General features: G+C 37.2%; 1 protein-coding gene across 1 annotated transcript in view; it reads left to right on the top strand.

Annotated features, from left to right (window-relative positions):
• The window catches only part of Pola1 (DNA polymerase alpha 1, catalytic subunit), a 314,048-nt gene that overhangs the window by 183,053 nt on the left and 106,737 nt on the right, over nucleotides 1-24,258 (top strand). Inside the window, exon 35 of the mRNA XM_042670176.1 lies at nucleotides 16,164-16,280. Within this exon, the coding sequence (XP_042526110.1) occupies nucleotides 16,164-16,280 (117 nt within the window). The remainder of the gene's footprint in view (nucleotides 1-16,163; nucleotides 16,281-24,258) is intronic.

Raw genomic sequence — 24,258 nt, 5'->3', positions numbered from 1 at the left:
ACATGAATTTGTGTACATGGGAATTACACTTTTCACAAAAGCCTTTTCAGGAAGTTTAAGTAAGACATTGGTCTTATATGACGTGAGTAGTCATCCCCTAAAGAGTAAGGAAAGATATTAGCTACATAGTACCCACTGGAAAACTCAAGCATTTGCCTAAGGTGCGCATGATTATAAAGTGAGAGAAGAATTTGAAATTGAATGCTCCTGCCTTTACATTGTGCCACAGGGCTGCATTATCTGCCTCCTATAGATTGGTGGTGAAGGAAGACACAAGAAGTGCTTTGGGGCTCTCAGACAGCCTAGCCTAAAGGAAGCTCGGGTATATGCTCATCTGAATTATTCTTGATGTCAGAATACTTAATTCCATCCGTTAAAAATTAAAAGAATAAAAATAAGCTAAATGATATGATCCCAACTTGGAATCTGAGAGACTGGCCTGAGGTTGCCCTTCTTTCCCCTGAGTCTCCTTTTCTCCATCCTAAAACATTTTTGTCCTGTTTTATATTAGTCCTTTAGACCTTTTCTTCTATCCAAAGTCAAGTTCATCCTCATGCACTCTAGGTTCCCAGACCAAAAGAGCCATTCCCTAAGTGATGTAGATTCAGCATGCAGTTTGCTTTTAGCACTCACTTGAAGAAAGTGGTTCATATAAGTATATCAGAACTGTAGCCTTCTTGGAGGGTTTTCAGTATTATTTTGATAATGGTATTTGGTGTTTTGTATCTAGTACAGGCAGACAAGATATGAGCTGGACCAACCATAAGACAAATCCTTTCTGCTTAAGGATCTGCAAAATATGATTGTCAGTGTTTTAGTATTTAAGCGTAGTTTAGGGTTTAGTGTTTACTTTAGTAAACTTTAGTGTTTTAGTGTAGCAGTACAGTGGAGATTCTTCATCTTTTCATACTGATATGTTAAACGCCTCAGGTATTTGACCACGATGAGGTACAGGACTTTTGCCTGTTCAGTAACTATGCCAGGCTTTTGTCCAGTTAACATAGAATCTCAGTCATTTTTGCATCACCAAAGAATTATTAAATTCTGTCTTGTTACAAGTGTCTTTCCTTCCTTGATGATGGTTTGAAGTCCAGCATGTGGAAATGTAAATCTCTCTGCTGGCTTCTAATATACAAAGCCTTCTGAGAGTGTTCCCAGGGAAGAGAAGTTGATTAGGTAGAGACTTCTCTGTTCTTAGTCAATTAATGGCCTACTTCAGCCCCATTTTCTGCTTTCTTGAAGGAACACTCAGAGGCAGCACTTATACAGCAAAGTCAAATCCTTTGGTTATATTAATTTATAAATCATTAGATGAGGAGCTAAAGAGAATCTTTCTCCAACAGCATTTCTTAAGCTCTGGAGTCAAGTTGGAAGTAGCAACAGTGGACTAGAAAATGGACAGGCATGCCTAAATCAGCTGTAAGGAAGGTGCACTAGACTTGCCGTAGGGGAGTGAGACATGGAAGTAGAGACAAGGACTAGTTAAGATCCAGGGCAAGGCCAAGAGAGCTGGGGAACAGAAGCTAAAGAGTTTTTCTTTGAACCTGTTTCAGATTATAATGAATAGAAACATCTCGTAAGATGTAAGATTTTCTTCAGGATCCCTTCCATGTGTTTTGTTTTGTTTTACAATTTAGAAATTGTAGGCCGTGGGTATATTTATTAAAAGTCCTTTGTAATCAAAGTGTTCAGAAGGGTATAGGGTATTTGGGGCCTTAAGAATGGCAGTACATGGGCACAATTGCAGGATGTAGAAACTGATTTTACACACACACACACACCCCTTTCGTTATATATCTTTTATCTGTTATTCTAGCATTTACACACACACACACACACACACACACACACACACACACACACACACACACACACACACACACACACACACACACACACACACACACACACACCCCTTTCGTTATATATCTTTTATCTGTTATTCTAGCATTTTCCCTTAGCCTGGTTTCTGTGTGTTTCACAGTTTGATAGGGTTGTGAGTAGGATAAATCATAAGAGTAGCTATGCTGTGGAGGTCTTGCTAAAACAGATTGTTGGGTGCCACTCCCAGAATGTCTGATTCTAGGTCTAGGGTGAGACTGCAGAAAAGGTATCGCTAGCAAGTTTATAGATGGTACTGCTGCTGCTGATTCATTAGCTACATGTTAAGAAACACGGCTTTGGACACTTACTGCTGTGCCAAGAATAGTAAAATGAGAACGAAAATAAGACATTCTCACAATAATGGTGAAGTGATAAGATTTAGTTGAGAGGAAATACTTTCAGTGATAGGAACATTGTATATTTTGTAACTTCAGTTATACATTGTGTGGTTTCATGGGGAACTTAATACTCATTTCAAAAACTATATTGCATTGGGTGTGGTAGCACATGCCTATCATCCCAGAGCACTCAGGAGGCTGAGTTAGGAAGATCAAGAACTCCAGGTCAGCCTGGGTTGCATAGTGAGACTCTCTTAACAAAGCAGTGAAAAACTTGTATTGTGAAATTAGAGAAATCTTTTATTTCATCACCCTTTTTTATGAAAAAAGAGACTAAATACCTACAAACTGAGATCAGTCCAAGTTCATGTTTTTTAAGCAGATTTAAGAGGAATAATTAAACAATAACATTTAATTTAAGTAAGACCTATGGTAGAGAAGAGATTTTTTAAGAGAACTTATTCCCCAAATAAGAATGGAGCTATTTTAGTAGTCAGCCATTTAATATCCTTAAACTAAATTCAGTACCAAAGTACATTTTAGTCACTCTTAGACAAAATTTCTCTCTACAGAATCTGTAATGATTTAAATAAAATTACCTTTCATCATTTAGAGATTTCTGGGTGGCTAATTCTTTAGTCCACAATTGAAGATTCATGGGAAATCCATTGGCAGTCCATTAAAAAAGGCGATTAATGCCAAATTGTGAAAGTATTCGCCATTGTAATTAGATAAGAAAAAGAAATACATAGAAGCTGGATAAAAACTAATAACTAATAGTTACAGATTGTTGTAATCTTGGAAAGCCCAATGAAATCATTTGCAGATTTAATAAGTGTCCTAAGGTTAGTAGTTATTGGCGTTAATATCTGGTGTCATGGAACTCACCTGTAATCCCAGCACTCATGAGGCTAAGACAAGAAAGTCAAAAGTTTAAGGCATCTGGGTTATCATAATAAGAACCTGTCTCTACAAAAGTTAATGCTAAGTCAAGTAGTTTTAGGTTATGGAAATAATAACCAGTTGGGAAATACAATGAATGAGCTAAATGCCACTTACAGTCACAACTAAAAAAATTAAATGTCTGGGGATAAACTTAAGAAAAGTCTGGAAAACATTATATAACTTTAAAATGCTATTGAAAAAAGTGTATTTTTCTTGGATAGTCAAGATTGGTTGGTGTTTTAGGATTTTCAGTTTTCTGTGTTTATCCATAGATTTAAAACCTCTTCAGTTAAAAAAAAAATCTTAGGAAAATTCTGACCAAAGAAATCCAAAAAGCAATCAATGAGTCCTACTAGGTTTTTACAGTTAGAAACAAAGGGTGGTTGATATATTTTGGTGCATGTGTATTTGGTGATTTTTATGAAGCTAGTACAGAAAAGTCCAGAAATGGATCCAAAATTGCATCTAACATTATATAAATGGATGGTTTATGTCAGTTAAGTAATAGTTATCTGGAAAAAGCATAGTGGAAGTTCTTTCTTGGTCCCCAAGTTGTAACAAATTCCAAATGTGTCAAAAGCTTATCTAGAAAAAAATAAGAATAATAGATACTAGTTTTGAAGTTGGGGAAGTCTACTTTTAAAGAATACACTTTTTTTTAGAGAAGTGCTTCAGATTCACAGCAGAGATTTCCCGTAGACTCCCTGCCCAGTACAAAAAGCCTGTCCCACCAGCACAGTAGTTTATTACAATTACCAAGCTATATTGACACATCATTATCACTCAGAGTCTATAGTTTACCTTAGGGTTCTATTCTATAACATTGTACAAATGTATAACATGTAACAGCCATTATAGTATCACACAAAATAGATTCATCCCTCCCCCCCCCCCCCCCCAAAAAAAAAAAAAAGTCCTCTGTGTTCCACATGCATACATACTTTGGAACAAAACATATTCAGAATCCAAAAAGGAAAACTACATATAAGTAGTTTTTTTCATGGCACATACATATACATACATGCTCTAAAGTCAAAAAAGAAATGAACTGGTGAAAGTGTTCGCAACCCATGTGACAAAGGCTAATTTCCTTCACATAATAAAGAATTTTTGCAACTCAAGGAAGGAAAAAATCAACAAACTAGTAGAAAATAAATTAGTAAAGGACAGTAACAGACATTTCTTAGAGAAAGTTAAAAATGGCTTGTATCGTAGGTGAAGATATTCAAGCTCACTCTTAATTTCAGGAGTCTATATTGGTTACTATATGACTACAGATATTATCCAAGGTACTATTTACAAGGATAGTCCTTGCAACATTAGTGAAAATAGTAAGAATCTAAAAACCTACTTATTGATCAGAAGAAGATTCATTAAGTTATTGTCGTCATATAACATGTAACAGAATTTTATTTTATTTTATTTTTGAGTCCGGTCGTGGGGCCTGAACCCTGGGCCTGGGCACTGTCCCTCAACTCTTCAGCTCAAGGCTAGCGCTCTACCACTTGAGCCACAGCCCACTTTCGGCTTTTTTTTCTTTTTGCTTATGTGGTGCTGAGAAATCGAACCCAGGGCCTCAGGCATGCAAGGCAAACATTCTACCACTGAGCTACCTTCCCAGCCCATATAACAGAATTTTTCGCAGCCATTAAAAGGAATTTTGCAGATCTGTATGTACTCAGGTTGTAATCTCTACTTTTAAACGAAAAAGTAGTATTTAGAACAGTGTATACAGGACTTCCATCTGTATTTTTTAAGAGAGTTATATATTTTAAACCTATAAATTAGAATTCACCTAATCTTTCCAAACACATAAATACATTAATAGGTAATATTCTCTGTTTTGAACTAAGTCTAAAATTAGCTGCTTATTTCACACTTAAAATATATCTCAGTTTGGACGATCCACATTCCAGGTGCCCAAGAACCACATACAGCTCTCTTGAGCAGCATAGGTGAACAATGTAAAGAACACTGGGCTAAAAGTTCAGCCCTCATGCCATGGGTAAGGTTCTTTGTTGGTTTGCTTAAAGAAACGATACTAAGCTACATACATAATATAAACCATTTAAGAACAGATTGCTTCCCGTAATAGACTCAAGTCAGATTTGAGGCTTTGATCATTCTAATGCTACATGGAGAATGTGGGAGAACTAAAAGAGTGAACCACATACACAGTATTTAGAAAAAAGTAAATAATGAAGGAGAAAAATTTAAGATATATAAGAATAATTATCACATTCAGTGTTAAGATGATAGCTAGTGGAGAGAATGGAAATAATATAGAGCAGTGAGTCTGAACCTTGGCCACATCAGAATCATTTGAGGAACTTTTTTTAAACCCGAGGGTCCATTCTGTATCCCACTGGTAGTTCTTTAAGCGAGGTCCCCAGATCTGCAGCAGCTGTATCAACAAATTCTCATGACCTGAATCACGAGCTCTGGGTGGTGATCAGTCCTCTGTTGATGTTCTTTTGGTGATCCCTATGTGTAGTCAGAGTTGAGAATTCAATAATAAAAGGATTTGGGGCAGGGATAGTAGATGAGTTTTGTATGGAATACCAGCTTCCATCCTGTAGAAGCCATGGGGAAGAAGTTGAAAACAGGATGCAGTATACCTGCTAGGTGTTTGTTATTCCTGATTGAGGAAATTTGAGTGATTTATTAATACTACAGAAGATTAGATGTTGCAATTAGTTGTAATAAGCCTCACTAAACAAACGGAAGTTAAGAATTGGCAAAAAGAGCTGGGCACTGGTGGCTCACACCTGTAATCTTAGCTACTCAGGAGGCTGAGGTCTGAGGATCACAGTTTGAAGGTAGGTGGAAAGAAAAGTCAGTGAGACTTTTATCTCCAATTAACCACTGGGGGTTGAGGTGAGGAGCTGGAAGTGGAGCTGTGGCTCAAGTGATAGAGCAATAAAGAAAGCTCAGAGACAGTGGCCAAGACGTGAGTTCAAACCCCAGGACCAACACAAAAAAAAAGGCAAAAAAGAAAGGAAAAAAAAGTAGGAGAAATAATAACTCCTCAAGAACAGAAGCCAATAAAGGTTGGAAAGGGGAACAAATATAGTGGGTAAAATGTTATAAGTTAAGACATTCTGGATGGATTATAAAATGCTTTATTTATATATATAAGGATTTCAAGTGTCATGGGGTTTTAAGCCCACTTTATGATCTGATATCAAATCTATTTGATGAAAAAGTAATAAGGTCTTGTTCACTCCTTTACCATTTGCCATTAAAGGTGCATTTCCTCTTAACATTTAGACTTTTGATAAGAATGCACTTGATACAGATACAGTAAATTTAGAAAGAACCAAGCCAGAAAATGTTTCTTTTCAAAGTGTGAACAGGTTGTCACTGACTGAGAAGGAGTTAATGTGTCACATCCTTTTGATTTCTACTCCTCACATGAAATCACAGTATTCATAATTCCGGAGGCAATTCCTGAAGAATTGTTACATTGTGATTTCTTTAAGCTGAATCTTAGAGGTGTGTGTGGGAATTTTCAGTCGCGGGAGGCGGGGGGGGGGCACGGGGAGAAAAAAAGAAGGGACCCATTATAGTATCAGGTTGATTTGATTTTTTTCAAAAGTTAAAGGAAATATGCAGATCATTTCAGAGACTCATTTAGCTTTTCCTCGATAAGAGGCAGATGAAGGAAAGCAGGCTGGGCTGTTTTCAGAATGCGTCTGCTGCAGCTGCTTATCTCTGAAGATCTCGGCAGTCCAACTTCTGCAAAACCTTTCTCTGTGTATTTTTTCTTTTGCTCATCCCCGAAATACTACATTTTGCATGTGAATGTCACTTTTGATCATTTCTAAAAAGCTGGGCATTGTAGCAGAATTTATGCCTTTCAGAAGGAACTACTGCTTTACTGACAAATATAGAACCTACCCTGCATATCTGAGTTAAAAGATTCTAGTGTAACTTTTCCAGTCATATTTATTACTGAAAAGATTATAATGCTATTTGTATGTCTGCTTATCTACTAAAACCATAATTTTGATTTTTGCATTAATTTCTGAGTAGTCAGTTTATATATTTTAGATTGTTTTGTGAATTGGGATCTCTCTGAGTACAAAGTGATTTCCAGCATATTGATGATAATGTTGAACATCTTCCTCAAATCGCAAACACATTCATTTCAACAGCTTTTTGGTCAGTACCACAGTTAATCATTTGTTTACAAGAAAAATAGATGTTTTTATTATTCTCATCATTTTCTCATTCATGTTCTGGCATTTAAATTATGAAACTTAGTCTCAGAGTGTAGACTTACCTTGCGTTGCCAAGAGGACAGGAATGGCTTTTCTGCAAAGCTAAATAGTTTTTAGTTTATTGTCTGCTAGGAAACAACAGCTTGCTGATACCAGGGAAATGCCGTCTCATCATTGGGCCTGGGGTGTCCAAAAGAGGCAGAAAAAAATGACTGTAGCTCCCTGGCACTCTCCTCCTTTCTCTGGTTTTCATTGCCGTGAAGAGCAAGAGAACAATATTCTGCAATTAAGGATTCCATTAAGTTGAAGAAAAGAGCAAATGGGGGATGTTTGTTCTCCAAGCTGAAAAAATTTGTCTGGGGTGGGGAGGGATAGTGTTAGTGGTATAGAGAGAGGCGGGTGGAGAGACGAAGTCAGGGCTGTTTGTTGAATATACTGTTAAGGACTGTTACCATCCTAATTAATCAAGTTAGAAATTACAGCTGTAGTCGGTTTCCCCCCAATTCTTGTTATCAATTTTCTTCTCTTTTGAGACAAAGCAAATATAAATTTTGTGTTCATTTGTCATTCGTTCTTTGACTTCAGCATCTCTGAAAATAACAATGTAGCACAAAAGCCCAGTATTTACCTAGTTGTAATGTGGGTTGCCATGGTGTTTTGCAAATTATTGCAATTATGTTCACCATGCGAGTCGCCCTTGGTAACTGGCGAAAAAACTGATAATCCTGTTTTGAACAAAAGGTCAAATTGCTGAATAGAAAGTCTTGATTAACTAAAAGATGTACAAAGTGGAATTATTTCCTACCATTCAGAAATAGTTCTTGATCGGGTTTGGGGGAGGGGGTGAGTAAGTACATCTGATTACTGAAGTACAAAGCATTGAAAGGATGTTGTCTTGAGCCTTTCATGTAGTCTTAATGGTGGCTTTTTTGTCAAATTTACCCATTTGCGGCATTGAAAGAGGCAGCTGCATTTAAGCTGGAGAGACGGTGCTTTTTCAAGAGTTCAGTACATGGAAAGTTCTCAGCAGTATCTGCAGTTTACTAGTAGCCCCTGGTCTATTAAAACTGATGTGCCGCATTTGAGCCCATTGCTCTCAGTACTTGTGAACCCCTCTGGCTGATGATCTAATAAAGTGCTCTTACTGGACAATCTCTGATCAGCTACTTAAAAAGGAGGCTGGGGGGGAGGGAGCAAGAGGGAGAAGCCTCACAGGCAGTCAGACTTGGCGCAGGCCAGAAGAGAAGAGTGGCAAAACTCCAAGGGTTGTCACAGTGTTGAGCTGTGATCTGTACTGAGGCATTTGCCATCAGGTTGGAGTTGGTGTGCCCCCAAACCCCCCAAGCTGCGATCTCATTATTTTTCTGGGGATTTCAAGTTGGATACGAGAAGATTGAGAGTCTTTTTGAAATACTAAAATTCTTGCATGTGTTTCTTAAATGGGGGGGCATCCAGAAAACATAATGCTATGTTTATGTAGAACCTAAAGTTTGCCATGTTACAGCCAAAGATCAGATGGACTTCATGTCTTCTGAATCTAGCAGAGCATCTCTGGGGGAATGGATTTCTTTTTTGTAATGACCACCTGAAAAATCAATTCTCAGAACTTTTGAGAGTGTGTGAAAGTGGCATGAAAGCAAAGCAAACCTTAACAAGTTTGTGGGTTGACATTCTGCATCACCTAGCAACCCCCTGGCCCAGCCAGATCTCTTGTCTACCCTTAGTTCTGTTTACAGACTATTCAAACGGCCCTTCGAAACCATGAAAGATATTCAGTTTCATTAGTACCATTCTCAAGGAGAAAATAATTAAAGTTAAATGAACAAACATTGCCTAGTGATGGTTTGAACTCCATTCTGATTTTAAGATGCCCTTTGAGGCAACTGAATAGATAATTCCGCTCTCACATTTGTTGTTTGGTCCCCAAAGGCATATCACATTAATCCATCCCAGCAAATACTAGTCTGCCAATTAACAAAATAGAATAAAATAAAAATTACTTTTAGCTGGACCTAAGGAAAGAAAAGGACTTCTGATAAGGAAGGAGGCATACTCTTCCTCAATTGTTTTTTTTTTTAATTTGATTCTTACCTACGATGTTTGAGTTGATCTATGTGGATGTTGAATGAAGGCTTGGGGGAAAGCATGGGGAATGTGGCTCAAGCAGTAAGTAGAGTGCTCGCCTTGAGCTGAAGAGTGCACTGACAGCGCCCAAGCCAGAGTTCAAACCCCACGACTGACCCAAAAAAAAAAAAAAGGCACCTCTTTTAAAAACTGACTTACTACCTTCATAGACTCACCATCATAAAGAAAAATAGTCAGGTCATATTCCAAAAAGTTTGTGTTTTAGTAAGTGGCTTAATTTAATAAATGAGGCTAATACATGCCCTGCCACTTTCTGCTTAACAATTGCTTATGTGATTAAATTGACCTATTTTTGAAATTTTAGCTTTAGCAGGAAAATGTTTTAAAGAACAGTTTTTATTTGACCCTTTTTTTTCCCCCTAGGTATATTCCTTGAAAATTCATCTTGGCTCCAACCAAACATGTAGAGCTCAGAATATTTTTCAAATATGTTAGTGATAAAAATTCTTGGGGGAGATGGTCTCTTCATTAATAAGTTTTCTGATTTTTAAAACAATATATACTTGTTACAGAAGTCCTTTTCTTTCCTTAGGTCCAGCTAAACCAAAGAAAAATTAGAAATACAGACATAGCAAAAGAAACCCTAATTAAACCATTCCTTCCAATCTTTTTTCTGCGCAAAATGGATAAAACTGAGCCTTGGGCTTACTTTTGAAGTTTATTATCAGATGAGTATATACAGTTTAATAGTATAATAGACATTTGTTTTAAGAGTGAAGACTTAAGAGGCAGGAGCAATGATGGAAGTAATGAACTTTTTTTCTCAGAGGTTTTCTCACTAAAATCTTAATACAAGCACCAGAGTAGCCATTTTACCATTTCATTCCATTTGATTCTTTCCTACTTTTCCTTGTTGAAATGACTGTGCCTTCACTGACACATCCATTTAGAACCATTCATGTTGGAAAGTCGGACATTCGTCGCAGTTGGAATATTACATCCCCAAGTCACTTGTAGCTTCCCATGCGGGCTGGAAGGGGGAAGACTCTTATGAAAGGATTTGTAATACAATAGAGATGAGTGGAATGTGGAGAGGAAAATGCTTTCAGTTTCTTATATAAAGTGAAAGCAGGGTGGCTATGAAATCTTGTATTCTTATTATTTGTATTTTGTTAGATCTCTAACATCCACAGTACATGGCTGGGTTGCATGAGCTCTTTGTGCTTTGTTGACAGTTGACAGACAAAGCAAAATTATTCCTGAAGCAAGGTACTGTGTACTTAGTTGTGACCTATTATAGCCTAAGAATGTAGCTTGCTTTTGAGTGGGATGAATAAGGAGAGTATTTTATAGAATAGGCTTGAATATACTAAGAGAGGTTTTTAACTGCCCATACAGAAAGATATGTGTCCTCCATTGAACTTTATGCCCCCCAAATGTAATTTTCCATATAAAGTCATTTTAAGTATATTTTCCCCAGTTGCTTGCATGGAGACAATTTTAACTGTTCTAGTATTGTCCTACGGTGGTAAAATACAATTGCTGGTAATTGTGGCTTTCTGTGCTCACAGTATAGCAGAAGATGGCTTGCATGGGGCTCAGGTACATCTTCTGATGCTCAAGTTCTGATTGCAAATTAAAATAGAAAGACTGTGGTATTGGATTTGATGTGTGGCAAAGCAGACCAAGTTGCTAATTTATCATATAATATACAATTGTTGAGGTTGGAATTTCTCCACTTGTAGTGCTGTTCTGTGTGTTTAAATGAGGGCCGCTGTTTGCATCTAACCTATCATAACAGTTTGGGAGTGCTCCATTATCCTTTCAGCAACCTGATGGCAGAGTCTGGTCCTTGCACAAATGATAAGATCAATAAGTTTCAAATAACTTGGATGAAATGACATATGACAGTTCATTTAAAGAGATGTCTAACTTTAAAAAAAATCAATTATAGTAATATTTAAAATTCTTACATGGACCGACAAGGCACTTTCCACTTCTGTTTTGTTTGATAATTTTGTTTGAAATATTTTTGTATTAACTTTCATGAATTGTTCATTTATATATATATATATATATATATATATATATATATTTTTTTTTTTGCTGATTTGCTTTTTCATCTCCTAGCCTGGCACCTCTCTGAGACTTAATATTATCACTCCTTGACATGCCAGCATGCTACAGTGTAGAAGATTTTAACTTTAAAAGCAAAATTATGTTCCTGTTAAAACTTCCCCTGGAGATCATAGGGAAATTTTCTCCCAGTTTTGGGTACAAATGTGGGTCAGAAAGCAATTTGTTTTTTTGATATTTCTGGAAATCCCAAATCACAACATGTCATTCTTCAAAAGCAGCTGTGGGCCCATACTGCGCACTATCTATAAGAAGACCCATTTTTTTGTTTTTTGTTTTTTTTTATACTGGGGATAATTCTGTGACAGAAAAATGTGCCTGCAAGGGAACCCCAGAACATTTATAAATGCTTTGGGGTGAAAAGAGAGTCTGATGTTCTTTGAGTACATATGGTTTAGAGAGAAAGATGGTTAATGGGCGTTAACCAGAAAAACTAATAATAATTTAACGAATTCTGAATGAACAGTTGTGCTGGCAGACCTCACCCTGTGACCCTGTGACTCTGTTCCTTGCTCCTGGAAACCCAGTATGACTTAGACCAAATCATATATCTCAGCAGAACTATGTCATCTCTTGAAAAATCTCTGGATCTTAAAGCAAAGATGATCACCATCTATTGAGTATAATTTTATCTAAAAATTTTTGGTGTTAATTGAGCTGCAGATGAAAGACCAGTGGGCCAAAATGGTGATAAATTGGGAATTGGAGAAGGAGTGCCACATAGTTGACTAAAAAGAAGTGTAGGAAACTACTGTGAGTTGAGCGCTTGTGGCTTACCTTGGTAATCCTAGATACTCAGGAGGCTGAGATCTGAGGATCATCGTTTGAAGCCAGCCAGGGCCATGCAGACAAATCTGAGAAACTCTCATCTCTGATTAACCAGCAAAACACTGGAACTCTAGGCATGGGTCAAGTGGTAGTACACCAGCTGTGAGTGAAAAAGCCAAGCCAGAGTGTGGGATCTTCAGTTCACGCTCTAGTACTGACACACAAAAAGAGGTTACTTTAATTTTTTTGTCTTCTGTGAATTTTAGACTAATCCTCGCTAATTTTCATGAACTCGATGTTTGTACTTTTATTGTTTTTATTTATGTACTACTTCTTTTAAAAAATACTTTGAGGGCCTCCTGTGTACCACATTTCCAGATCTGGTTGATGTCTGCATGCATGCCTCTTTCTAAAAATACAAATGTACACAAATGAGTAACAGTTTGTGTTTAAGGTGCAGCTACCAGGCACGCCTCAGTTACCAGTGGAAATCGATCCCTTTTTAGCATGTGCAGACAGAAACCATTTTAGTTGAGGCCACAGAAATATAATTTAGCAATCAAAACCAATCAGTATTTGACACAGCTTCATACACAATGATTTTAAGGAATTAGTGGTGCTGAGATTAAAGCAACAGGTGATGAAGCTTTGCATGTTTTGGTAAATGTTTATTCTGCTGCTATTGGACAAGCTTGCTTCACCTCTTTTGAACCATCTCTTTATAAACATGGTTAACCCGGGCAACTGAAAATGCCATGGCCTTATTATTATTGGTTATAACAATTTACCTGTGGGCATTACATAGTAAAAGAAAATATTTGGTCTGCAGGCATCCTTATAGTTGGTCTAAATGTTTTTCTTAAAACCCACAACTTTTAATATAGGTTAGGCTTCTAAGAAGTTAATCTTTAAATTTCTTCTCCCATTGACTTGTCAACACACCTTTGGGCTTCTCACAGTTTTCCTAAAAGAGAATTATAAATTAAGTTTAGTTTTGTCATGGTAATTATCAATTTATATGTAATTTATATCAATTTATATGTAAGCATTTTCATTTTTCCAGTTCTTATTACACCTTCAAGAGGCAAAATTCATTATGAAATCTTGTAATGTAAGATTTTTCCCATCATGGAATACTTCTCAGACCTGGCAAATGAACGTTTGTTGGAAGTTAAGAGTTAGCATAGTTGGTTAACATTTGTTGGGAAGAGAAGGGTGTTAGCTGTGTACTAGACTGAATTGAGTTGAAGAAAAGCATTGAATTGCATATCATTTGGGCCTATTTCCCTCCATAGAAGAGGTTTGTTTAAAATTCATCATGACCAAAAGCTTAATAAAGCAAGAGGCATAGTTACAGGCTTCTGATATTTTTTTTTCAGCCCCAGTTCCCTTCACACAGTTATCAGCATGTTTAATTTCCATGCATAATAGCACTAGTTATTGTTGTCATTTGTAAAGGGAGATTAACAGATAGTAAGTACAAACAAACCCAAATAAGCTCTGAATAGAAAGGTGACAAAGAAAAAAAAGACCTCTTTAATGTTAATTATAACTGGTAGGAAGTCTAGACAAATCATATTATCTCTTTTCTATATGATTTGCAAGGACAATTAGTAACTGGCAGAGATAGAGTTGGATGTTTGCTTTTAAAAACAGGTGAAATGACAACTTAGCATCTCCCTGGTTGTTAACTCCCCTGGTGAGTCATGAAGATATGATACATGGGTGGAATCGAGTTTCAAAAACAAAACTTAAAAGCAGTTTAGCTTTTTGAGCACTGTATTTTTAATTAAAACAATTTAACTTCAATGAATGGGCTAAGCTTGGAAGTTCACAACTGTAGTCCCAGCATTCAGGAGTTAGAGGCAGGGAGAATCTCAAGTTTGAGGACAACATGGCCTACATTGTGAGAACTCATCTCAAATTAATAAATAAATAATAAATTAACAATACTTTGATAAGTTTGACCTGTCTGGTTGCTTTTTTTTTTCTTTAAAATTACAAGTGTCTTTAAAATTAAAAGTATTACAAGTTTCAAAAGGGCCCGCTGATATTCTCAACCTGAAAATAAAATAGTTTATCCTCTTAAGTATAGATAGAATTGGAACTTCCTGTGAATGTTATTTTATATTGATGCATTTTATCTTCTTTAAAAATACCACCTTTAAATCAAAAAGTCCTACAGTGTGCTTTTGCTTTATGTGCAAGTCTTACAGAGCTAGAAGAACTGATTTGTGATGCTTTCTCTTGAATTTGCTTGAAGCTACTTCCAGGAGGAATGTATTCTGATCAAACAGCACAGCAGTGGCTGAGGGTATCTGAGACTCAGCTTTGAGACATCACCATATGGAATTGCTACTATGTGGCAACTTTGTACCTAACTTAAGAAGCAATATACTCCTCTCACCAAGAGAAGAAAGCCAGGCTACCTAGACTATAACCAGGGACGGGGATGGTTCTAGTTATTGGCTTTTTCTTCCCCTTATCATTATAGTTCTTTCTGACCTCCATTCTTAGGCAGATGTTGCTGTGTCTGCCAACGTTGTCTTTCTTCCCTTCTCCTTCTACCAAATATCTGTTGACTTATTCTTTGTATTCCAAAGTTATCATCTGTCAAAATGTTCCAAAGCTTAGAGATCGTCAGTTCTTTCTTGCGGTCTTGCAGATAGGGATGCCATGAGACCTGGGAGCATACTTCACTCATCTTTGTACACCAGCATCTCCCCTAATGCTCACTATGTTTCGGTATTAATACATGCAACACCTAAGTTCCCAGAGGTGATATCTTAGTTTGAACACCTAACCTTTGCTTGACTTCATTTGTGGTGACTTATCTTCCTTGTTTAACAGATAGGTTTTTACAATAAATATACTATTGATTCATGAAAACATTGTGTTGTATCACTATGAGACAACTTAAAAGAACAAAATGAGAATAACTGAAGAAGTGTGAAGAGGGTTATAAAGAACAGAGAAGTAGCCGTGGTTATTTGAAACTGCTGTAAAGTAGTGGCCACTTGAAATTGTTCTCCAGAGAACACGTGTAGAATGCGTTCTCATTTTAAATGAAATGTTTGCTTGTGTTTTTAAGTGTTTCTTCCATGTCGACAATAATTGTAAGCACTTTAAGTATATTAAATTACATTACATCCATCTTACAAGGTAAGCACTGTCTTCCTACCCATGTTTCAGAGAATGAAACCGCACAGGAATTAAGTAACTAGACAATTGTTACTCGGCAATTGAGAAGGTCATTCATTTCTCTGCGTTAGTTTTTTGTTGTTGGTGGTGGTCGTGGTGCTTGAAATCAGGATCTGGGCACTGTCCTTGAGCTCTTTTGCTCAAGGTTAGTGCTCTACCACTTTGAGCCACAGCTCCACTGCCAGTTTTTGAGTTGCTAATTGGAGATAAGTATCTCACAGGGGCTTTTCAGCCCTGACTGGCTTTTGAACCACGATTCTCAGATCTCAGCCTCCTGAGTAGCTAAGATTACTCTGCAGTACTTTAATGTAATGATCTTTTCTAATGAACTAAAACCCAGTAGTTCCATTTTTGGACACTTTGATCTTTGTGAGTTATGGAGGATTTATCTTTTTAAAAAGGGATCACATCTTCCATGGTCTCTCTTTTTCTTTTTTTAACTTCATGGGTTTAACTTCATGGGTTTCCAAACTTTTAAGTTTAGGACAAAAGTAATCCAAGGAGTTTACAACAGGATTTGCTATGTTTATTTATCAATGGTAATGGTAAGACGGACCTTTTTTCTATCTCTTTGTCTCTCCAGGGCTGGTTGATATGTGAAGAGCCAACCTGTCGCACTCGAACTCGGCACCTTCCCCTTCAGTTCTCCCGAAATGGACCTGCTTGTCCAGCCTGCATAAAGTCTATACTTAGACTAGAGGTAAGTAGCAATCTCATGCTTAATAAAACTATGCAGAAGAGAGCCGATGATTATTTGGTCATCTGTTATTTCTTTACCATAACTAGACTTTCAGAAGGTAACTAAAAGAAAATGTTTTGTTCTTTTAGGGGTTACTTGAATGCAACTTCATAATTATAGAAAAGATGCCATTCTTTTGTAGGAATTGCTAATAGCCTTGATTTGGTTTGAATCTCATGAGGTAGGAACAATACTGAGATCTGAACCCTTAAGAGTTTGGCATTTGCTAGCCACATACTGATTGAGCCATGCCTCCAACCCAATTTGCTCTGGCTGTTTTTGAGATAGAGTCTCACTTTAGCCCAAGCTGGCCTTGATGATCATCTTTTTATGTTTCCCACTGTAGTGGAGATGGCAGACAAATGTCATCATGCCCAGCTTTTCCAACTGAGATGGGGCTCCTGGCCTTCTTTTTGGCCTGAGCTGGCCTGGAACCACAATCGTCTGGACTCTGGATTCCCACTGGGAATGACAGATGCAGAACACTGTGACATAGGGTCTTTTTGCCCAGAGTAGAGCCACGAGCCTCCTAATCTTTGCCTCCCAAGTAGCTAATAGGCATGAGCCACGAGCATGTGGCTTCTACCCTAAAGAGTTTATTTTGTGGCTTTTTTTCCACCTCAGTAACTTTTAAGTAGCTGCGTAGATCATGACTTCTCAAGTTTTTCTTTTTTTTTCCCTCAATCGTCATATACACATCTCAGGGACAAAGTATAGTATCATTAATAACTCCCAACTGGAGATTTCTGTAGAGTCTAAAAACCCCTTCCTCGTTATTAAGATGCCTTCCCTCTGTTGCCCCTTTGGAGCATCATAAACCTAAGCAGCATTTCCCAAATGTGGTGAGAAAAATGTTTGCAAGTTTTCAAACAGAGAATTTTGTGATCATGTACCATGTAACAAATGCTGACCTAGGTAAATTTCAGTCAGTTCATAGCAGATCTTCTCAACCTGTAATATGATAATGTGCGATCTACTTTACCAATTCAGGGCTATAATGTGCTTTAATTTCCAAATTCACTTAACCCATGGATTTGTAAGGTTTGGGGTGAAAAGATGTAACTTAGAAAGAAGCTTGTATTTCCTTCTTCTTCTTTTTTTTTTTTTTAAGTGTAGCAACAGGTTACATTTTGTAACCAAGTTTTGACTTGAAATCTTTCCCCTAGAAAAGATACACAGGCTAATTTTAGGAAAGTATTTTATTGCGTGTTGTGTATTCCCTTGGTGTTCGCATACTCATATATATATATATATATATATATATATATATATATATATATATATGTGTGTGTGTGTGTGTGTGTGTGTGTGTGTGTGTGTATATATGTGTGTGTGTGTGTGTGTGTATAATGTGGTTACAGTCTTGATGAAAATAAGCTCTTTTTTTTTTTTTTGGTCAGTCATGGGGCTTGAACGCTGTCCCTGTGCTCTTCAGCTCAAAGCGAGCACTCTACCGCTTGAGCCACAACACCACTTCCGGTTTTCTAGTGGTTTATTGGAGATAAGAGTCTCACAGACTTTCCTTGCCCGGGCTGGCTTTGAACCATGATCCTCAGATCTCAGCCTCCTGAGTAGCTAGGATTACAGGTGTGAGCCACCTGTGCCCGGCAAAAATCAGCTTTTATACTTTTATCTTTTGTCAACCATTTTTCTGTGTTGCTACTTCTCCCCTTTTTTGTGTATCAATCTTGGTACTTTGAACTCAGGACCTGGGTACTGTCCCTCTGAATTTTTGTGCTAAGGCTAGGACTCTAATACTTGAGCCACAGCTCCACTTCCAGCTTTTTGGTTGTTTTTGGTAGGACTTTTCCTGTTTGGGTTGGCTTCAAACCACAATCCTCAAATCTCAGCCTCCTGAATAGCTAGGATTACAGGTATGAGCCACCAGTGCCCAGCTGCTACTTTGTTTCAATACCAAAATTTTTGCACACAATTTAACTATACTTCTCACTGTACACTTTAGGCTACTTTTCAATATCTCACTACTGGAAATTTTCCAATGAGTATTTTCCTGCTTAAATGATCATGCTTCAGTTATTTCCTTAGGATAAATTCTTACCAGTAGTATTTATCAAAGAACCTAAGTATACTATAGTCTTGATTCATATTGCCTATAAATTCTTACCAGTAATATTTGTCAGAGAGCCTAAGTACAATATATTCTTGATTCATATTGTCTAATGTCTTTCCTCATGGGTTAGCCAAATAGTTCCTGCTGGTATATAATGAGGGTCCAGTTTTACCACAGCCTTTCCTGCATTTGGAAGTTACCATCAGTTTATTTTTAACTAACCGTATAAATAGTAAATGTTCCTTGCCTTATTTGTTGTACACCTTTGATAGTTGCAAGTAGAATGTATGGAGGGTGGTGTTGGGGTGAGATTTTTGCTTACTTCATGCTTAGTAGGCACATGCTCTAATATAAGCCATATCTCCAACCTCTAAGTGTGCTAGGTATTTCTGAGATAAGGTCTTGCTTCCTGCCTGGGTGCATGCATTGATGCCATTCCACTTATTGTAGGCTTCTCTTCATTGCTGAGATACTAGGCATATACCATTGAATCCAACATCTATATTGGCTAGAACTCATTGGCTTTTCTGTTCCAGCTTCTCTGAAACCTTGATCTCCTATTCTCAGCCTCCATGTAGCAAGATTGACAGGCAACACCACTGTGCCCAGCTTTGGGTTAAGGGGTCTAGTGAAGTTTTCTTTACAGGCTAATCTGCAACTATAATTCTCCTAGTCTTAGCCTCCCAAGTAGCTAGAATTACAGGATGAGCCACTGGTGCCTGACAATTATAGATATTTTTAATGTGAAACACAATGTAAGAATTAGCTGTTGTAGCAAAAATTCTTTTTACGTCAGTCTCATCTGAAGACTTACATCAGTTAGAGGGGAAAAAAAAAAGAACAGAGCGTGTATATTTAGTGTGACTCATCAATGCAGTTGTAGGCTCTAGAGGAATCACCTTGCTTCATGAACTGATGCTGCCTTTGAGTCTTTTAAAATCTCTAACTCAAGTCAAGTTTGATAAAATTTGAATTACTTCTTAGAAAGTCAGCCTGTTTTGTGATTGTGTTCTTGGTGAGAAGTTAAAAAAATATATTCAGCTAGTAGATTATTAAACTTCTGATAAGGTCATTGATGATGTTGCTGGTAGTAGCTTTATACATACTTTTTAAGTTATTATTTTTTTGTGGGTGGGTGTGCAGTTAGTGGGGCTTGAACTCCGGGCCTAAGAATTGTCCCTCAGCTTTTTTGCTAAAGGCTAGCACTGTCACTTCAGCCACAGCTCCACTTCTGGCTTTTTGTGTTTTGCTGGAAATAAGAGAGTTGGATTTTTCCTGCCTCAGCTGGCTTTGAACCATGATTCTCAGATTTTAGCCTCCTGAGTAGCTAGGATTACAGGCATGAGCCACCGGCTTGACTTTGCATTTTTTTGAATACGTCAACACAAGCATTTTTAAAGTGACATTTTCTCCCCTCATATCCTCATCCTTCTCAAAACTGACATTTCAGGTAGCTGTTTCCCAAGGTTACAGCTACTCTTCCTAGGGAGAAGCTTTCGTAAAGAGCTGCTTAGATCATGACCCTCTGGAATAACTCATCATCAGTTTCCTTACAGGGACTTTGATCGTAGAATTCAGCCCACTCTTCTCTACTCCATTTGAGTTAGTAATGATCAGTGGAGATTTAAAATTTTCTGTTTATGAAGTCTGTGGGCTTTCCTAGTAGGAAAAAAAATTTTCATCTTTTAAAATTCCAAAGAAGCTTCCAAAACAGTTGTACAATGGACATAATCATCACAATTAACTGAAGAGTCTTCCAAAGTCCTATCTAGATTATGCTCATCTCACTCTTAATTCCCCAGTTATAGGTCTCAGTCATACCTTAATTTCTTTTTATTTCTTGTGCTATTACTGGGGCTTGGGCACTGTCTCTGAGCTTTTAATAATTATTTATTAAATATATGCATGTCATAGACACTTTGCTAAGTACTGAAACATTAATGAGCAGGACATTTCCTTGTTCATAAATGGTTGAGTGGATAAGGAAAATGTGTGTGTGTGTGTGTGTGTGTGTGTGTGTGTGTGTGTAATTGAGTATTTTTGAACCATAAAAAAGAATGAAATTATGTGATTTCCAAGAAAATGGATGGGACTGAGGATCATTGTGTTAAACAAAATAAACCAGACTCAGAAAGACAAATATTTCATATGTTTTCTCTCATGTGCAGAATCTAGATTTTAGAAAATACAACATGAAGTTAGGTGGGGAAGTATTTGGAACGAGGAAAACGGTTGAGGACATGAAAGGGCAAAGGAGGATGTATATGATCAAACTATACAATATGCATGTATAAAATGTCACCCTGAAACCCATTATGTTTCATAGCGAATATACACTAATATGAATGTTTTTAAAACTAGTTTAACATCTAGATTGTATAAAATTGCTATCAGTGGGCAACAATTGCCATTTGCAAATGTCTGTTTGGACAGAATGCCATCCATTCCTAGTATCAGGCTAGTGAGGATTTGAAACATGTTGATGAGGTTTGTGGTGGTGAAGCACTAGCCTCTTCATGTGCCAGTCTCTTCCTCACATTATAAATCTACTCCCATTTAGTCCTGGGTTGCAGTTGACTTGAGCGCTTTCCAGAGCTGACTGCGAATATGAAAACTGGCTGCCCTTCGGGCTCATGTTGCCAGAGTTAGGAGAAAGCTGGGACAGTTTTGTTCCCAGGGCTTTAGACATGCCTCTTCTTTCTTTTCCGATACTTCGTAAATCTGTTTCTATCAGTAAGGTTTTTTACGCCCAGGAGAATTTAACTGTATATAAGTTACTGCTTATTAAAAATATTCCAAGTTTTGTTACATAGGAAGTACCTTTAAAAAAAAAGCTTGCCTATTTAGATTACTAAATAGTAATAAAATCCTTTTTCACACTGGTGATAGAGCTGGGACTTACCCAGATTAAACAGTAAATATTTTAATATCTCTTCCTTTAAGAACATGGTTCTGAATTTTTAATGTGACCCATGTGAATGGAGCCACAGTGGATTCTTTATTATGTAATTCAGCAGAAAGAAAGCCTTGCTTTAAACAAATTAATGTTTCATCATAGAACTAAAATTTCAACTCACACTTTTTTCTCATGAGCAGCTCTTTTCTTGGTATGGAAATGAGAAAGTGTCTTCAGGTGTCTCTTCTTGAATCATGGTAGAAATAATTTCTGTAATTGGACAGTGTCTGGGCAGGAACATTGTAGAGGTCTCCTTCATTTATTTGTTGACAACTAATTTTCTTGAAGGCTATATCTGAGAAAAGCAGTAAAATGGCTGCTAGCCCTACCTTGGAATACCCCTACCTAGGTATTCTTTATTATCCTCTATTATAAACCTACTAAAATCTTTTACAACAATATGAATACTGTACATGACTTCTGCTCTTTAAGGGAAATGAGAAACTTAGAATCATCATGTGGTAGCTGGAGACTGTTGATTTGTTGAGCAAGTTAGGGATCATAAGAATCTTGCCAAGTTACCTAGGTAATGTCTTGTTTCTGCATATGAAGTAAACATGAAAATAATTATGGTCTCCTAAGGCAGGAAGCATAAGTTACACAGGAAAAGAATCTTTGAACTATGGCAAAAAGGTCTTAATGTCTGTATGGTCGTTGGTAATTATCTAGTAAAGGAAAGGATTTTATCGAACGATCCTCTTTGTGACTTTGATGTACATCTTTGATGTGAGATCGCTAAATTCTCCATATAGCCTTTTACAACCAAGCAGGGGTTAGCTTTGTGTTTTTTTATTGTATAGAGATAAAATTCCCCTAACATAAAGTTAACCATTTAAAAATGAGCAGTGTCGTGGCATTAGTACTTTCATAATGTTGTACAACCACTAGCTCTAAAACTGTTTTCATCACCCCAGAAAGCAAACTCCATACCTATTAAGCAGTTATTCCCCATTCTCCTATCCTTCAAGCTCGCAGAACAACTAGTCTATTTTCTGTTTCTATTATAGAATTGCTTATGCAGGATATTTTATGTTAATGAGATGTGATATGATATGGCTGTCTTTTTCACAGCTTCCTAGCGTAGTGTTCTTCCATGTTGTAACATTCTCAGTTTTCACTGTTTTTTTTTTTTTTGTTCCCAGACAATATTCCATTGGACAGATTTGCTGCAATGTGTTTATCAATTCTTCCATTAATGGACATTTGGGTTACTTCTTTCAATGTACCTCTAAAGTTTATCTTATCTCGTTGATCATTAGGTTGAAAGGTCTTACTTTAGGCCTGAATTTGTGTCCTGTGGCTCACTTATTGGTCCTTCCTCAACTGAATGGTACTGCACAAAGCTAAAGCAAATGTGTTATATATTCATTATAGGAGTTGTATCTTGATAAAGTGAGAAACTCAAAATTGCATCCAGTACTTCAAGTACTCTGACTGGTGCTAATATGGAACAGAATAAACCTGCTACCATCACCTTTCTTGAATAGTTAATTTCTAGTAAGTCTGTTGGTATTGCATTAACTTTCTTGGCATCTGTATCCACAGCATTTTTTTAAATTTTGAACATTCCATATACTAAACTACATACCAATTGTTTTGTACATGCAAATGCTAAGCTTGGTCCTATCACATTTTCTTAGAATAAATGAGGTATAAGACTCTGGAGGTAGTATATTAACAAAGTACCTCAAAGTCGGTGACTTAAAAGAATGGAAATTTGTTGTCTTGTTATTCTGGAAGTCAGAAGTCTTAAGATTTCAGTGTCATTGTGATCATTCTGCTTTTGAAGTCTGTTGGGCAGAATCTTGAATCATCTAGCATCCATTAATCCTTGGTGATTCTTGGCATGTAAATATATCACTCTAAATAATATCTGTTTCTATTTGCACATGGCTGCCTTCTCCCAAGTGTCTTCTAAGGACATCAGTGACTGGTTTAGGGCCCACACTAATGCAGTACAACTTTGTGTTAGTTTGATTTCACTTACCAGGACTGTATTTCCAAATAAAGTCACATTTACAAGTACTATAGGTTAGGACTTCAGTGTATGTTTTTGAGGATATACTTATAACATGTAGGAATTGTACTGAGCTGATTGTAATGGAAGCCAAAACTAACAGAGTAGCTTAAAAGGACTCCACATTTTATTATCTACCAAAGAAATATTAATTTTGTAACACATGACAAGATTCTTAACTGTGGACTATCCAGGATTGCTCTTCTGGCTTCAGTGTCATCAGGACCACAGGCTCTTCTGCCTTTGTCTGTTAGCAGAAGTACCAAACTTCTATCCTCAAGGTCACAGCATGGTCCAGAGAGACTGCACAGGATCTTTCAAGGCATGACAGCATTAAAAAATGGAGAGAGTCAAACGGATGTTCATCCAGCCAAGTTAGTTCTTAAGTAATCTTCCTAGAAAATCCCACTCAACATTCCTGCCTATATTCCATGGGCCAGAAGTTAGACACAGGGAGAGAATTGCCTTTTGTTACTAAAGAAGAACAGGCTAAGTATTGAGGGCCACTCAGCAGTCTCTGCAACAGAGATTTTCTAATGAACTCTGTGAAATCTCTTATGCTGCCTCTAATCTATCACGGTCCTGTTGGATGTGTGGATCCTGATTTGCCGTGTATCCACCATTTGGCATCTACAATTTTGATGCAGTAATTAGCTTCTCCTCTTACCTCCTCTAAAATATTGATTAAGATGTGGAAGTGTATTTATGCACACGCCAGTGGATAGATGCCTTCTTCCCGGCAGACATTGCTTCATTTTAATCAGCACCCTTTGTGTAGGAGTATTTGAGTGGTCACTAATTACCTATGCTTCTAGCTTGTAGTTCTCCGATTTTACCCAAGGGTTTCTCCCAAGGAAAATGCTCATCTTTGTCGATCAAATGCGGATGGCCTCAT

This window comes from Dipodomys spectabilis, unplaced genomic scaffold (assembly GCF_019054845.1).
Source record: "Dipodomys spectabilis isolate Male_0828 unplaced genomic scaffold, ASM1905484v1 ptg000526l, whole genome shotgun sequence".
Lineage (NCBI taxonomy): Eukaryota > Metazoa > Chordata > Mammalia > Rodentia > Heteromyidae > Dipodomys > Dipodomys spectabilis.
The sequence above is the reverse complement of the archived record's forward strand: the minus strand, read 5'-3'. Positions and strand labels throughout refer to the sequence as shown.